The sequence below is a fragment of the Octopus bimaculoides genome, chromosome 1 (genome assembly GCF_001194135.2).
Source record: "Octopus bimaculoides isolate UCB-OBI-ISO-001 chromosome 1, ASM119413v2, whole genome shotgun sequence".
Lineage (NCBI taxonomy): Eukaryota > Metazoa > Mollusca > Cephalopoda > Octopoda > Octopodidae > Octopus > Octopus bimaculoides.
The window spans coordinates 197,146,267-197,161,695 of NC_068981.1; the positions used below are offsets into that span (position 1 = coordinate 197,146,267).

The window sequence follows — 15,429 nt, forward strand, 5'->3', positions numbered from 1 at the left end:
TGAGAAAATGTTGGCGTTGCCCTGGCGTAGGTTTGCGCTTTCTGAGTGCTCTTCTTATTATTAAGATGGTGAGCTGGCAGAACCGTTAGCATGCTGGGTGAAATGCTTAGAGGTATTTCGTCTGCTGCTACATTTTGAGCCCAAATTCCGCTGAGGTTTATTTTTGCCTTTCATCCTTTCGAAGTCGATAGATTAAATACCAGTGAAACACTGGGGTCACTGCAATTGACTAGTCCCCTCCCAACAAATTTTAGGCCAGGTGCCTCCACCAGAAAGGATTATTATTATTATTATTATTATTATTATTATTATTACTACTACTACTGCTACAAGAACTTTCCTTTATTTGTTTACTTTCAGATGGAAGATCTCATTGAAGTGAAGACTGAGCCATGTCCAGCAAAATCTGGTCCCATTGTTATCTATTCTTCAGAATCTTTTGGAAAAATGACTGTAATCTTCATTCCAAAGACTAAGGCAGTATTTACATTAATCGCATATGAGATTTACGACTCAATAGATGAGAAACTAAAGAATACACAGGCATTATCAGAGCAGATACATGAAAGTGAGTTAACAAAAGCATGAAGTGTTCAATATAGCAGTGAATTATTTAATTTCATTTTCCAATTTATATATAAACTGCTTCCCTATCTGTTCTAATTAACCCTTTCGTTACCAACCTGGCTAAAATTGGCACTGAGTATAAATGTTTTGTTTTCATAAGTTTTGAATTAAACTCTTCCAACTCTTTACTAAATTCATTGTTATATTTAAAATTAATAGAAAGAAAGAAACACAGAGCATCTCAACAGAAATATGGTAACAAAAGGGTTAAAATATATAATAGAGAAACAATTCTTAACCTTTTCATTACCAACCTGGCTGAAACCACCTCTGGCTCTGTTGTACAAATGTCTTGTTTTCATAAGTTTTGAATTAAACTCTTCCACCAAACCTTAGTCACAATTTATGTTCCTAACACTAGCTTAATGATAACTAAGTTATTTTACTAAATTCTTTGTTATATTTAAAATTAATTGAAAGAAACACAGAGCATCTCAACAGAAATACAGTAACAAAAGGGTTAATGTTGCTGGTAATGTTGATATGTTCGAATTAATGTTACTGGTAAACAAGGGATATTTGTGTGTGTGTGTGCACATGTATGCATATATGTGTGTAGAGATGATAAACACTGAAAATGTATGGAAAATAGAGTCCATCAACTGCCAGGGGGTGGCGGGGCAAGCTAGAGGCAGTAGATAGCTTCCATTATCTAGGTGACCAAGTTTGTAGTGGAGGTGGATTCTCTGAGAGCATAGCTGTGAGAATAAGATTAGCCTGGGCGAAGTTCAGTGAAACATGGACTGTGACAACAGAGGACATGCGTAGGCTTGAAAGAAATGAAGCCAGTATGCTTCGATTGATGTGCAATGTCAGTGAATGTTCAACAGAGTGTGCACAAGAAACAACTGCGCTGGTATGGTCGTGATGCATATGGACGAGGATTGCAGTGATCTCTAATTGTGGAGGGAATCTGTGGAAGAGGTAAACCCAGGAAGACATGGCAGGAGGTGGTGAAGCACGATCTCGTTCTCTCTCTATTTATCTATCTATCTATCTCTCTATGCGCTTATTTATTTACCATTGTGGTTTTTCAAAATATCCATCCATTTATTACTGTATAACTGTTTCAACCAATACATCAAAAGGTTTTCGCCACGTTCTGGTAAACATGTCGTAAAGAGTTGTTTCCCCTTGCACGATCTAATACTCGGAGATTTTTTCTCTTTTAGTTAATGGTGCAGTTTTTCCTTTCTTTTTCTGAGTGTTTGTTATTGATGGTACTATGAACATTGGTGTTGAGACGGCTGAAGTGCAGTGATCAGTCCATGGCATTGGAGAGCATAAAGATTGAAGTTGTAGTTGAGAGAAAGTTAGCAGACCGGAAGCCATCTTTATATTGGAAAAGAGTTACCTGTCACCTGATGATTCATGCTGGGCATCAAGACGCTAACAATTTTGACTGATGCTCAATGCTCCGTGAACAGGGTAAAGGCTGTCAGACATGACATGAACGTCATGGAAACCAAGTGTCCCCTCACCCCCCCAAAAAAACTGTTGGTCTTTGAGCGTCTCCAGTAGGGCTGATGTCATGTTGCCCCACATCTTTCAAACAGAACCTTAGGCTATGTGAAGCTGCTGGAGATTGTGGTCAAATGCTTGCTGAAGCGGGTTGTTGCTGGAAGGTCATATATGTGTGGGGGATGGTTCTGTTCCTTGTCATACTTGTGGAGAGTCAAAAGTGGTTGTCAGAATTTCTGTGAATTCACTGGCCCCTGCCCCCTAATTTACCCAGTGTCAATCCCATGGATTATTATGTGTGGGGCAGGATGAAGAAAGACACAAACTGCAATACCAAGATCGAAGAGGTATTCGAAGATCTTCCTAGTGAGGAACATATGTGCCAGCTTCCAGAGCCATCTCGAAACTGAGGTTGGCTATTTTGTGTAAACTGTTATCTCCCAGCCATAATTTAGTTGATATTTTGGGATTTTCAGATTTATGTTTTCTTTTCCTTTCATGTAAAATTCCAAATTTTGCATGAACACCCTGCTTTTCACCAAAACCACCTTATTGCTCCCTCTCCTTACATCTCCCTTCTAAGTTGCCTTTCTTTTCAATCCTCACAACACATTCTCTCCTGAGTTACCCAACATTCTTACCTATCCACCCATCTTTACACCTGTAGAATGTCATTCTTTCCTTCCTTGTTTCTGGCCACTTAACCATCTACTCTCTGCCTATCTACACCATTCGCACTTCTCTTCCTCCACAACACCCCTACACTCCTTTTTGCCTTTCCCTCTCACCTCCAACACCTTTAATGACTCCCTCTGAATTCCTAACCACCCTTGTCAATGGCTCTCTTTCCCCTTTCCCTCACACCTGCCCATACTCGTGCCTTATAATGTTAGATGGACCCTATGCCTGCCGCTCCTTACACAATCAACCTCCCTTTCAACTTGATCCCTCTTTTCTCAGTATCCCATTTCAGTAATCCTTTCTCTCAGCCCTTTCCTCTTATTTCTTTACTGCCCACAAGGGGCTACACACAGAGGGGACAAACAAGGACAGACAAAGGAATTAAGTCGATTATATCGACCCCAGTGTGTAACTGGTACTTATTTAATCGACCCCGAAAGGATGAAAAGCAAAGTCCTTTCCTCTAACCATCCTTCATCCTCCCACAGCTCTTCTTTTCTACTCTAGGCACAAGGCCCAAAATCTTTGGGGAGTGGGGGGCAGTCGATTAGATCAACCTCAGTACGCAACTGGTACTTAATTTATCGATTCCAAAAGGATGAAAGGCAAAGTCAACCTCAGCGAAATTTGAACTCAGAACTTAGCGACAGCCGAAATATTGCTAAGCATTTCGTCCAGCGTGCTAACGTTTCTGCCAGCTCACTGCTCCTTTCTATTCTTCCTGTTATAGAGGCTACTTTAGCACCTTAGCCTTGCAAGTCCTAAGAGAACCAGTTATTAGTACTGGTACCATGTAAAAAGTACCCAGTACACTCTGGTGTTAGGAAGGGCATCCACTCATAGAAACCATGGTAGGGCAGACATTGGATCTCAATAGTGTCCTTGAACCCATTGGATCTCATCAAAGCTACGTCTGTACTCAGTATTATTGAGTACTGGCATAATACTCAATATTGTTGAGTATTATGCCAATACCAGATTGCAGTCTGGTGCAGCCACTGGCTCTCCAGACCTCAGTCAAACCGTCCAACCCATGCCAGCATGGAAAATGGATGTTAATCGATGATGATGATTGTTGAGAAAGGTGATTGTCCATGTAAGCCGTATTTATTCTGAGTTTGAAATTTATGTTCCACTTTAGGGTTGATGAAGCATACCTGTTATATATTTGGGTCTTTTCAATGTATTTGTGGTTTTGTTCCTTTTTTTTTTTTTTTTTTTTTTTTTTTTTTTTTTTTGTATGAAATCTTCCCTTATTTACAGATCCTGTTAAAATAACATGCAACATCCCAGTGGATAACAGCACAAGATTCTATGAGGCCAAGTTTCTGATAACTGGTGTGAAAGGGATTTCTTTTAATGTATCAAAGACAGTCGTAGTCATTTTTGTGGATAAAGATATGAAATCTCTGGAACCAGCTGCACCGTATAAACCAGTAAAGTTGCCAGCGTTGAATTTCTCTTGTAAAACAGTCAAACTTCCTTGGGGAAAAAATAGGTAAGTTGTCGGTTTTTAAAAAAATTTATTTATTCAACATCATCATCATTATTATTTAATGTCCACTCTCCATGCTGACACAGGTTTCTATTGTTTGACATGGTCCCTTGAGTTAAAGGACCACGTCGTGCTCCATTGACCCCTTTCACATAGTTTCTGTGGTTGAATACCTTTCCTACCACTCGGCATCCATATTCCCCACTCAAATCTAATGCTTACTGATTCAAATTATTTTTAATTGCTCGTGCAACATCTTGTATTGGGTTGGTGCATAATTATTGCGGCTTTTTTTTTCAACAAATTTTACTCAACAAAAACAATAATAATATTTAACAAAAACGTCTTTAAATGACCGTCTGACCATCTGCCAAGCAAATGGAAAGCAGTCATTGAAATAGATGGTGAATATGCTCCGGAATAATCATTTAAAGATGTTTTTTTTCAATAAAATCTGTTGAAAAATTATTATAATAATAATGCGCCAACCCGATAGCTTTGAGATTTCAGTGGTGTTTATTTATTTAAAAAAAATTTTATCTAGTTTCAGCTCACAAGCTGTGGCCATGCTGGAGCACTGCCATTTGGTGTTGCTACATAATGTTACTTCAGCAATTTACATTTGGTGCATGAGAGAGTTTGATGCAGCTGCACCTCCTGTCGTGAAGTTGGTTCATCTGGGACACTTGACAGGCTTCCAGCTTTATTTTGAAGACCCCCTACATCCACCCCATGCAGGTCCTTTGGGAGGATATTGAAGAACTTTGGACCTCTGAAGCCCAGGCTATTGCAGTATCTTGTCCTACGATGGCAAATTTGGAGTCCTTGGCACTATGCAGTGGCGCCCAGTTCTAGTTCTTGTGTAACTCTTGATGCCAAAGTTTGGGACAAGTCCTTCCCGGATTTTCCAGATGTATATTATGGCATATCTTTCTCGCCTACGCTCTAAGGAATAGAGTCTTAATCTCTTGAGTCTTTCCCAACACCTTGATTAAAATGCAAAATGCAAATGGTGTCAAAAATGCTCAGTTTTGTCTACTTGACATTCCATTCTAATGATTTGAAAATAGACAAAAATCAATGAAATAAAAAAATCAAAACACCATCTTCTAGAGCAGAAAATTCTCTTTCAAATAACATAAAACATTTTGCCATTGCATTTTATTTAAATTTGAAAGAAGTTGCTCAGGAATTATTCCTCAACCCAATATAACTGAAGGAGAACACAGGAGACAGAGAGAGGGGGGGTGATTTTTAAGGTATGGTGATGAGAGGGGATAAAGTATAATGAGAGGAACTAATTTATAGTTATGAAGGGGGGTGGTAGAGAGAATAACTGAGTAGATACTGTTGGTGGAAAGAATAGAGAAGGGGGGGAGAGGAGGAGGAGAGTGCTTTGGGTGAGTAAAGGATGGAATTTGCGAAGAGGAGGGAACGAGAAAGAGAGAGAGGGAGCCTTTGAAGGAAAGAGAAGTGTGGGAGAGGGGGTCATGATGTATAGATCAGTGAGGAGAAAGTGATGAGGATGTTGAAGTAATAGAGAAACTGTGGAGGAGGAAGGCAGTGATGGATGATAGTGTGCTGCAAGGTGGGCACAGGTACAGTGATGTGGATGGGCCAAGCCATCCACTTCTTCTACATTGGTCTTGTGAAAGATGGAGGAGGCAGAATGATGGTAGGGACATGCTCTCTACATGAAAATGATGCAAAGAGGTTGGTGTTTACCTTGATGAAGTCATAAGAAACTAAAAAGCAAAACAAATCGCCACATCAAAGCCGCAGGTGAATGTTACTGCTAGTTTAACCCCAGGCCGATTCTCCACCAGCTGGTTTTCGGTGCAACACTCACTCTGCACCCATTATATAGTGGAGAAACTCCCTTTAGGGAAGTGTTTCAGCCCTTAACTCCTGACACTCAGGGTGGGGGGGCACATCCGGGTCATGACTCCTGGATGTCCACCTGCTGTCCAATTTAGTACGCCTTTGGTGGGATTCTTTTCTATGGTTTCTAGCACTGCTGTGATGTGTGCTAGAGCCCTGAGAAGGGCTAAGTACCCGTTTCCAGCTGGGTACACTAGTGAGTACTCAAATGACCCAGGTGTGAGGGTTCTGTTTTCTCACAGTCCCAGCAGGATTCGAACCCGGATCGCTGGCTCCAGCGGCACAGGCCTACATGACTATGCCAATCTAGCACTCGCTTGAATTGTGGAAAATTAAGATGTATGAAGTTAGTCTTTGTTCCTCCGAGACCAGATCCAACTTGAGGCCTTCTCCACTGCTTCTCTCATGGCCTTCAAGTTTCTAGTCCTGCTTCTTCCAGAGATGGACAGCTGTTTCATGAAGCTGTAGGCAGATGAGCCTACAAATCCCCTGACACCAACCTCGACTGTGGAAATTTTGGTTTTGAATTCAGAGTCACTCAGGTCTCTGGCCAAGTCGGCCAGCTGGTTTTCGGTTCAACACTCACTCGGCACCCTTGATATACAATATATTGTTTGCAGGAGGAGCAAACCCCTACTACCCTCCAGCAGCTAACAGGATTGTGGGACTGACCCAGTTTTGACCGGTTTGGCTCATCTTCAGCCGCAAGCACCTGTGCACTGGAGTGATGGCTAACATCCACTTCTGCCAGCCATGTATTGTAAACAAAGTGACTCTCGGTTACTGATTTGCAACAAGCAAAATAAATTGTTGTAAAATCTCAAGAAGAGAATAGAGTATTAACATATATTTAACCCTAACCTTCTTAGGTTTACAGGTGACAAATTCTTGGTCTGTAAATGGTTATCATTTTCTTGAAATAATCAGATTGAACTCATCAAACCATTTTAGTATTTATGATTTGTATTTCTGTGTCTGCCATCTTTTTGAGCATGTAGGGCAACTGAATCACAAGTGAAAATAGGTTGGGGGGAAGAAACTGTGTGGAAGTCTGCCAGCTGAAGTGTATCTGTTCTTGTTAGTGGATCTAATCTGTCATTCCATTTTATGGCTGTCCTTGGAGGAGTCCACTTTGTTTGACGCCACCACAAAGTGGCACATTCCACTCAGCTGCAGACATTTGGGCCTTATTTCTGGTGTGGGGGTAACGTAGCTGATGTAATTCTTTGGTAAGAATGCAGTGGCATGGTCTCTGCTGCAGACTTTTCCTTGGAAGCATTCAGAAGCAGACATGAAATCATGATTTTTTTCTTTTTTAAATTTTTTTCTTTTGTTCTCTCCAGCCAAAGAAATTATTTGTTTTCATGTTTTAAATTTTTTAATATTTCATAATATTTTGTAGAGGTCTGCCCGAGAAACATTTCACTAATGTCAGAATTGCTGCGAAACGACGCACAATTGACAGCCGTCTTCATGATATGTGCAAGGATAGCTTATTAAGAAATTGGTGAGTTATTATTGCTGCTGCTACTACTACTACTGTTGTTGCTGTTGTGTAAGTCAATCATGATCAAATAGTCCTATGGTGAAAGGTAGTCCAGTCATGACCAGCCCATCAATTCAATAGATATCTAAAACTACATTGTCATGTGCCCTTCTTTGTATAGACAGGGGTAAGATTATTATTATTATCATTCTTTTCATCTCAGGCTTTGTTGGAACTCCTGGAGTCTTGCATGCATAGCAGGTTTGCTGCATGCAGCCTACAGTACCATGCTGTCTGTCCTTTTCAACTATCCAAAACTTTTCTCATTATTCTCGTCGGTGGTGGCAAACTCTGTTGTACTCTTTCACAACAACTTTCTTTCACTCTTTTTTTCTGTTTCTGTTGTACCTGTAATTCAAAGGGGCCAGCCTTGTCACACTCTGTGTCATGCTGAATCTCCCCCAGAACTACACTGAAGGTACACATGTCTGTGGAGTGCTCAGCCACTTAAAACATTAATTTCATGAGCAGGCTGTTCTGATAAGGCGGCAAGCTGACTGAATCATTAGCATGCCGGGCGAAATGCTTTGCGGTATTTCGTATGTTTTTACGTTCTGAATTCAAATTCTACCAAGGTCAATTTTGCCTTTCATTCTTTCAGTGTCAATAAATTGCTTGCTGGGGTCAATCTAATCAATTGCCCCCCGCCCCAAAAATTTCGGGCCTTGCGCCAAGAGTAGAAAAGAATATTGTACTGGTCAAGTACTGGCACCAAAGTAATGACCTTATCCCATCCTCCTATATCCTAAAACTGCAGGCTTTGTGCCAGAATGTGAAACCATTATTATTATTATTATTAGTTTTTTCCTCTTGCATCAATTTTGTTTCCATTTCTTGCCGAGTGTCTTCTCAACACCTAGGGCAAAGAAGCTCACCTTGTACATTGATAAGCCACTAAAATAAATGCACCAGATTGTTCATCATCACTGTCATTATCAATTGATGTCTGTTTTCCATGCTGGCATGGGTTGAACAGTTTGGCAGGAACTGGCAAGGCCAGGAGCCAGACCAAATTCCAGTCAGTTTTGGTATGGCATTCTATGATTGAATGTCCTTCCAAATGCCAACCACTTTACAGAGTGTACTGGGTGCTTTTTTTGTAACACCAGCACCGACGGGATCACCAAGAACCTTGTAAAACAAAACTTCTCAACTGGGTGGAGGGGGGGAGTATTGTCCATTTACAACATCAAATAAAATAATGTAAAAGAGAAATTTTTTTTTTTACTTTTTCAGTCCAGTGTTAAGTAAAGTCTTGACTCCTGAGAATTATGTTGAGAAAATGAAACTGATGATTGATCTCTGCTTAAAAACAGAATATTCCAATGTAAATATGGTATTAAATAGCTATTATAACATCAGTTTTGTTAGAGAAGACGACAAGACAGATATCTTTGAATTTGAGGTAAGATTTAGGTTTCTATGCCCAATTATTGATTAACCTTTTCCTTACTAACCCAGCTGAAACTGCCTCTGGCTTTGAGTACAAATGTCTTGTTTTCATAAGTTTTGAATTAAAATCTTCCACCAAACCTTAATCATAATTTATGTTCCAAACACTAGCTTAATGATAACAAAGTTATATTTAAAATTAATTGAAAGAAACACAGAGCATCTCCAAGTCTTTTTCTGTCCACCAATTCTGTACTGCCATTTGTTATCTCTTCCTTCAACTCCAGATGCTCATGTTTACCATTGACCACCCCTCCACCCTTGTTCATCATTCACCTCTACCCCATCTCCCACCAACTGTCACTCTCGTCTCACATTCTTTCATACTTATCCACCCATTTGTCTCGATCTTTTCTTCTCATCCTCTTTCCATTCACCATTTGTATCTTCACAGTACTCCCAGACACCTCACCCCCCTATCCTTACCTCTGTTCCCAGTTACTCCCACCCACATTCATCTATATGAGGCTGGGTGACCATCTATCTCCTCTGTAGCACAAACATGTTTCTACCCCTTTTATCATCATCATCATCATTGTTTAACATCCATTTTCCATGCTGGCATGGGTTGGATGGTTTGACTGGGGACTAGCAAGCCAGGAGGCTGCACCAGGCTCCAATCTGATCTGGCAAAGTTTCTACAGCTGGATGCCCTTCCTAATGCCAACCACTCTGAGGGTGTAGTGGGTGCTTTTTACGTGCCACCCGCACTATTGAAGTTTCCAAACACTGAACAGAATTGTGAACCCTGCTTCATGCTGGGGTGCAAGGGGTGGGCAGAACAGTTGCATGTCTACCCCTTCATTTATTGTGGAGGGGCAAAGGTAGGTGGAGAGAAAGAAAACTGATGGGTAGGAGCTGCAAAACAGATAATAATGACCAGGTGACCCCACAAGATGTGTAGAAGTGGATGGGTGGGAAGGCGGCGAGCTGGATGAAATGCTCAGCCATATTTCATCTGTCTTTAAGTTCTGAGTTCAATTTCTGCTGAGGTCAACTTTGCCTTTCATCCTTTTGGGGTCGATGAATTAAGTACCAGTTGCGTACTGGGGTCTATCTAATTGACTGCCCGCCCCCCCCACACAAAACAAATTTGGGTCTTGTGCCAAGAGCGGAAAAGAAGTGGATGGGTAGGAGGTAAGCTGCCAAAATGGGTAAGGTTGAAGTGTGGATGAACAAAAAAGAAAACCATGGAGGGAGGGGGAAGATAGAAGGATGCAGAATAGTGGGAGCAATGAGCAGCAGGAAGAGTAAAGGATATAGGGTCACTGGGGAGGGGAAGGATCAAAGGGAAATTTATGATTGGGTTGTGTGTAAGAACCTTTCTTCCTCTCTCTCTCTCTATCTCCATCCTATCCCCTCATCAACAATCATCTAGCTGGTTTCTCTCTCTCATTCTCTTCCATTACTCTTTTCACCCCCATTTCTCCACCTACATGCTCAATTCGGCCCTTCTTCTCCCCCCCCCCCATTCCCACCCTGTAAGTTCCTCTCGTTCTGTTTGTCACACACACATTTATAGTAATGAAGGCGTTTTGTCTTATGCGACAGAGCCACTGGCACAATAAAATGCAAGGACAAGATAACTTCTGTAGTGTTGGTGCCATGATAAAACACATCCAGTTGACTCATGGTGTGTTTGGTGTTAGGAAGGACATCCAGCTGTAGAAACCATACCAAACATGAAGTGTATGAGTGAGATTCCAACCCATTAAGAAGGGTTGGAATGCTGAATAAGAACTGATCTGGATCATGCCAAGCCATCCAGCATCGTGCCAGTACACATAAAATGATGAGGATGATAAATTATGTAAATTCTAAATATTTTTGCAGAATCACTATCGACTAAACATCTCAAAATGAAAATACAATATAATAAAATATGAGAATAAAATAAAACTCTGTCATCATCAGTGCCAACCATCTTTGATATTAGTGTTTTCCTCACTTCACTCTATTATCATCACTCTCATCATCATCATCATCATCATCATTACTGCTCTCTTTGGCATAATTAATTTTCAAATGTTTTCTCAGATGAACACAGATGAACTATATGTGGGTGCTTTCCTCTATGTCTATGAGAGGGATGGTGATTCTGTATCCCCTATCCGCTACGAAGGAAGGGTAAAAGATTTGAATTCAGACTTTGCTACACTTGAATTCCCTAAAAAGTAAGTTTATTCTTTCTGTTTTCGAGTTTGGAATGGCATTTAGCAGCAGATAACTAGTTGATCGCATAAAGAGGCTGATTTTTTCAGAAGCACAACTAAATCTCACTGAAATTACTGTGTAGCATTTTGTAAAGTGAGTGACAAATTGGATAATGTAGTCCAAGATAGACAATCCATGAAAGGAGGACAGAATGGTCAGGGTTGAGGAAACAACTGCTTCTTCACAAACTAAGAAGATTGTTTCCCAGCCAACAGGTTTCAGGTTCAGTCCCACTGTGCAGCATTCTGGCTGCCTTATACCATAGCCCCAGGCCAAACAAAGCCTTATCGTTAGATTTGGTTGAGAGAAACTGAAGGAAGTGTACAGTGTCTGTGTAATGAAAAGTTTCAAGGACCCAAAATTGTTTTTCTCCATGTGGTGAATCTATAATATAATTGATATATATAAACGTCTTTTGGACCGAAAAGTGACTAGTGACGAGAAATGGGTTCTCTATAGAAATGTCCAGTACCAAAGACAGTGGGTAGGGAAAGGAAAAACACCAGCACTCCAGGCTAAAAAAGATCTTCACCCACATAAGGTGTTATCGTCTGTTTAGTGGGATACAAAAGGTTTAGTCCACTTTGAACTTTTAAACTCAAACCATACAATAACAAAGGAGATCTATTGCGGGCAGCTTAAGTCCGCACTAGAAGGAACACAATCATTTTTGGTTTCAAGACGAAAGGTGTTCTTCCATCAGGATAATGCTCGGCCACATCCAGCGACATTCCAAAGGCTGGAGCAGTTTGACTGGGAAACAATGCCCCACCCACCACATTGCCTCATCTGATTATCATTTGGACTTAAAAATATGAATTCTGTAGATGAGGTCAGAACTGTACTGGAGGAATATTTTTCATCACAGACAAGTGAATTTTGGATGATAATAAGTTCTGAGGTGAATTTGTTCAACTAAAACCTTTCAAGTCAGTGACCCAGCATGGCCAGAGTCAAATGACCAAAAGAAGTAAAAGAAAAAAAAAGGCTACATATATACATAGGGTAAAGAGTAAAGAGCCCTTTTGTTCATGACTGACCATAGGATTGCTCCTAGAAAGTTCCCCTCTTAGGCACAAGTCTGGGCAAGGTTGTTTATGGAAGACCAGTGATCGCCCGTGCGTACCAGCTTCTCTTCACCACGCCACTGATGTTATCCAAGGGAAAGGCAAAGGGGCCGATACAGCTTGGCACCACTGATGTCGCAACTCATTTCTGCAGCTGAGTGAACTGGAGCAACATGGAATAAAGTGTCTTGCTCAAGAACACAACACACAGCTCGGTCGAACTCACAACCTCGTGACTGAGAGCCCAACGCTAGAATTTATGCTTCATATGCAATCAATGCATTTGAGCAGTATGCATTATGAGCACATCAGCAATAGAAAAATACACTCACTAATTGGCTTGTTAGTGGTTGACAGGTTTTATTACTTAGGGAATATAATTAGCAAGTGAAGTGTTTTCTTTGAAAGTAAAGTAGCAAATGTAAGAAAGGGTTGGAGAAAATTGAAGGTAACAAAGTTTTTTTTTTCCCCCTTCAAAGTGAGGGAGGGTTAGGGGGTAGACTGCAATGCGAGGAAGAAAAGTGTTTGGGTAGGGAGATGGGGTGGCCATCTGTGTGAAGAAGTGTCAATCATTTAATGCAGGTGGAGATTGCAGAAAGACATGGGATGGAGTGATGGAAAGTTACCTGAGGAGCTTCATGGAACTTCACAGGGGAGATGACAAAGAACTGGAATGACTCTCAATATCAGGTTCTGAAAAAGACCTGACCCCTTTAGCAATACTGAGTTCAGCAAGTGCTGTACATATATATGTATATATGCGTGTGTGTGTGTGTGTGCACACAACTGATCCCTCTGCCAAATTTCTTCCTTAAAACAGCTTCCCACCCTTCATCTCACTGACTGCAGCTCTTTTTTTTTTTTTTTTTTTTTTTTCGTTATCCACCCTTCATCCATTAACATGATTCTCTCCGTTTATCACCTGGTTTACTATACGGGTGACTATGCCATAACTGACACTGCCGGATATTTTGAGCACCTCTGCAGTGATTCCTGATGGGCCGGGGGCTTTCCCTGTCTTCATATTCTTAATTGCTTTATCTACCAAGGTACTGTCAATTAGGATAGCTGGTCCCTCTGTTGGGTCGACATTTGGCAGACTATCTTTCTCCCATTCATTCTCTTTATTGAGCAACCTTTTATAGTGGCGTCTCCAAAACTGTCTCTTTGCAGCCTCGTTTACATATATATGTACATGTGTGTGTGTGTATGTATATAGTGGTGTGTTTGTGCCTGTTCCACTACCATCGCTTTGCAACCAATGTTGGTATGTCTACATCCCCTTAATGTAGCAGTTCGGCAAAAAGAGACCAATAGATTAAATACTTGGCTTACAAAGAATAAGTCCTGGGTTCAATTTGTTCGACTAAAGGCAGTGCTCCAGCATGGTCGCAGTTAAATGACTGAAACTAGTAAAAGAAAAACGGAATATTAAAATGCTTCACACCTTCCACAACCGCTCCCCGTATTTTGATAAACTGTTTTTATAATTGCTGTTTCTGTGTCATCCTCCACAGATTTCTCCAGATATTCAATCCAGATAAGGAATTTTATCTCCATTATGAACCAACCAATTTTAATGCTTTCATGATGCATGCAGCACTGGATTTGATAGAAAGAGAAAATTTTGGAGATGTTATATTTCCAAAAGGGATAATACACAAAAGCCATGAAGATTCCTTGAAATTAAAGTAAGTTTTTTTTTTTTTTTGTTTTTTTTTTTTTTTGAGAATGTTGTGTGTTGATCAGGGCTGTGGAGGCAAACAATTAAGGGTTAGCTGGATTCGGTAAAACTATGCCGACTCCGACTCACAATGTCTTTGTTCTTTAATATAAACCAGTTCTAACCTATAGGCCTACTCAAAGTACAAACGTATGCATATTCTTTGAGATATGTAGACCACAATCACTTAATTACATAAAGAGGAGTCGGAGTAGGAGTCAGAGGTGCCAATAGTAGAGGAGTCAGAGAGAACATTCTACAATTTTCCCATCTATATTTTGTGGTTCTGATTCTAATTTCTAGAATATGCATGTCTGGGTTTGGCTGTTGCTCTTGCCAGCAACTTACTGTTGGTCAAATGGCAGGAGTAGAGACCATCTTGACATCTCTTTCTCTTCTGTTACCAATGCTACACCCACGTCCTATGCTGGTGCGACAGAAAAAGCACCCAGCACATCCAGCAAGGTGGTTGGCGTTAGGAAGGGCATCCAACCTTAGAAACCATGCCGAATGTAGTCTGGTGCATCTCTCTGGTTTACCAACTCCTGTCAAACTGTCCATTCTGTGCCAGCATGGAAAAATGGACATTAAGCCTTTTGTTACCGCATTTATGTTGAGATGCTCTGTTTGATTATTTTAAATATAAAGAATTTTGTAAATTAACTGGATTTGATTGAACATTTTTCTGAAATTTTCGTTGTGTCTTGCAACTTTTTCAATTGTTGAGAGACAAGAATTGAAAAGGTTGCAAGATGCAACGAAAATTTTAGAAAAATAAAAAGGAAATAAGTGGAAATTGTACCAACGAGTGTGTTAAATTATAAGGCACCAAAAGAGAATGTCTCTCCCCAGATACAACAGTATACATATATATATTCATATGTATGTATGTATGTATATATGGAGGCGCAACGGCCCAGTGGTTAGGGCAGTGGACTCGCAGTTTTGATTCCCAGACCGGGTGTTGTGAGTGTTTATTGATCGAAAACACCTAAAGCTCCACGAGGCTCTGGCAGGGGATGGTGGCGAACCCTGCTCTACTCTTCCACCACAGTTTTCTCTCGCTCTTTCTTCCTGTTTCTGTTGTGCCTGTAATTCAAAGGGTCAGCCTTGTCACACTGTCACGCTGAATCTCCCCGAGAACTACGTTAAGGGTACACGTGTCTGTGGAGTGCTCAGCCACTTGCACGTTAATTTCACGAGCAGGCTGTTTCCGTTGATCGGATCAACTGGAACCCTCGACGTCGTAAGCGACGGAGTGCCAACAACAACAACAACATAT

At 40.8% G+C, this 15,429-nt stretch overlaps 1 protein-coding gene across 1 annotated transcript in view; it reads left to right on the top strand.

Annotated features, from left to right (window-relative positions):
• LOC106874311 (putative helicase mov-10-B.1) overlaps window positions 1–15,429 on the top strand; it is a 46,878-nt gene that overhangs the window by 4,443 nt on the left and 27,006 nt on the right. The window contains exons 2-7 of the mRNA XM_052973855.1: window positions 361–568; window positions 4,033–4,267; window positions 7,548–7,652; window positions 8,928–9,096; window positions 11,181–11,317; window positions 13,942–14,115. Coding sequence (XP_052829815.1) covers window positions 361–568; window positions 4,033–4,267; window positions 7,548–7,652; window positions 8,928–9,096; window positions 11,181–11,317; window positions 13,942–14,115 — 1,028 coding nt within the window. The remainder of the gene's footprint in view (window positions 1–360; window positions 569–4,032; window positions 4,268–7,547; window positions 7,653–8,927; window positions 9,097–11,180; window positions 11,318–13,941; window positions 14,116–15,429) is intronic.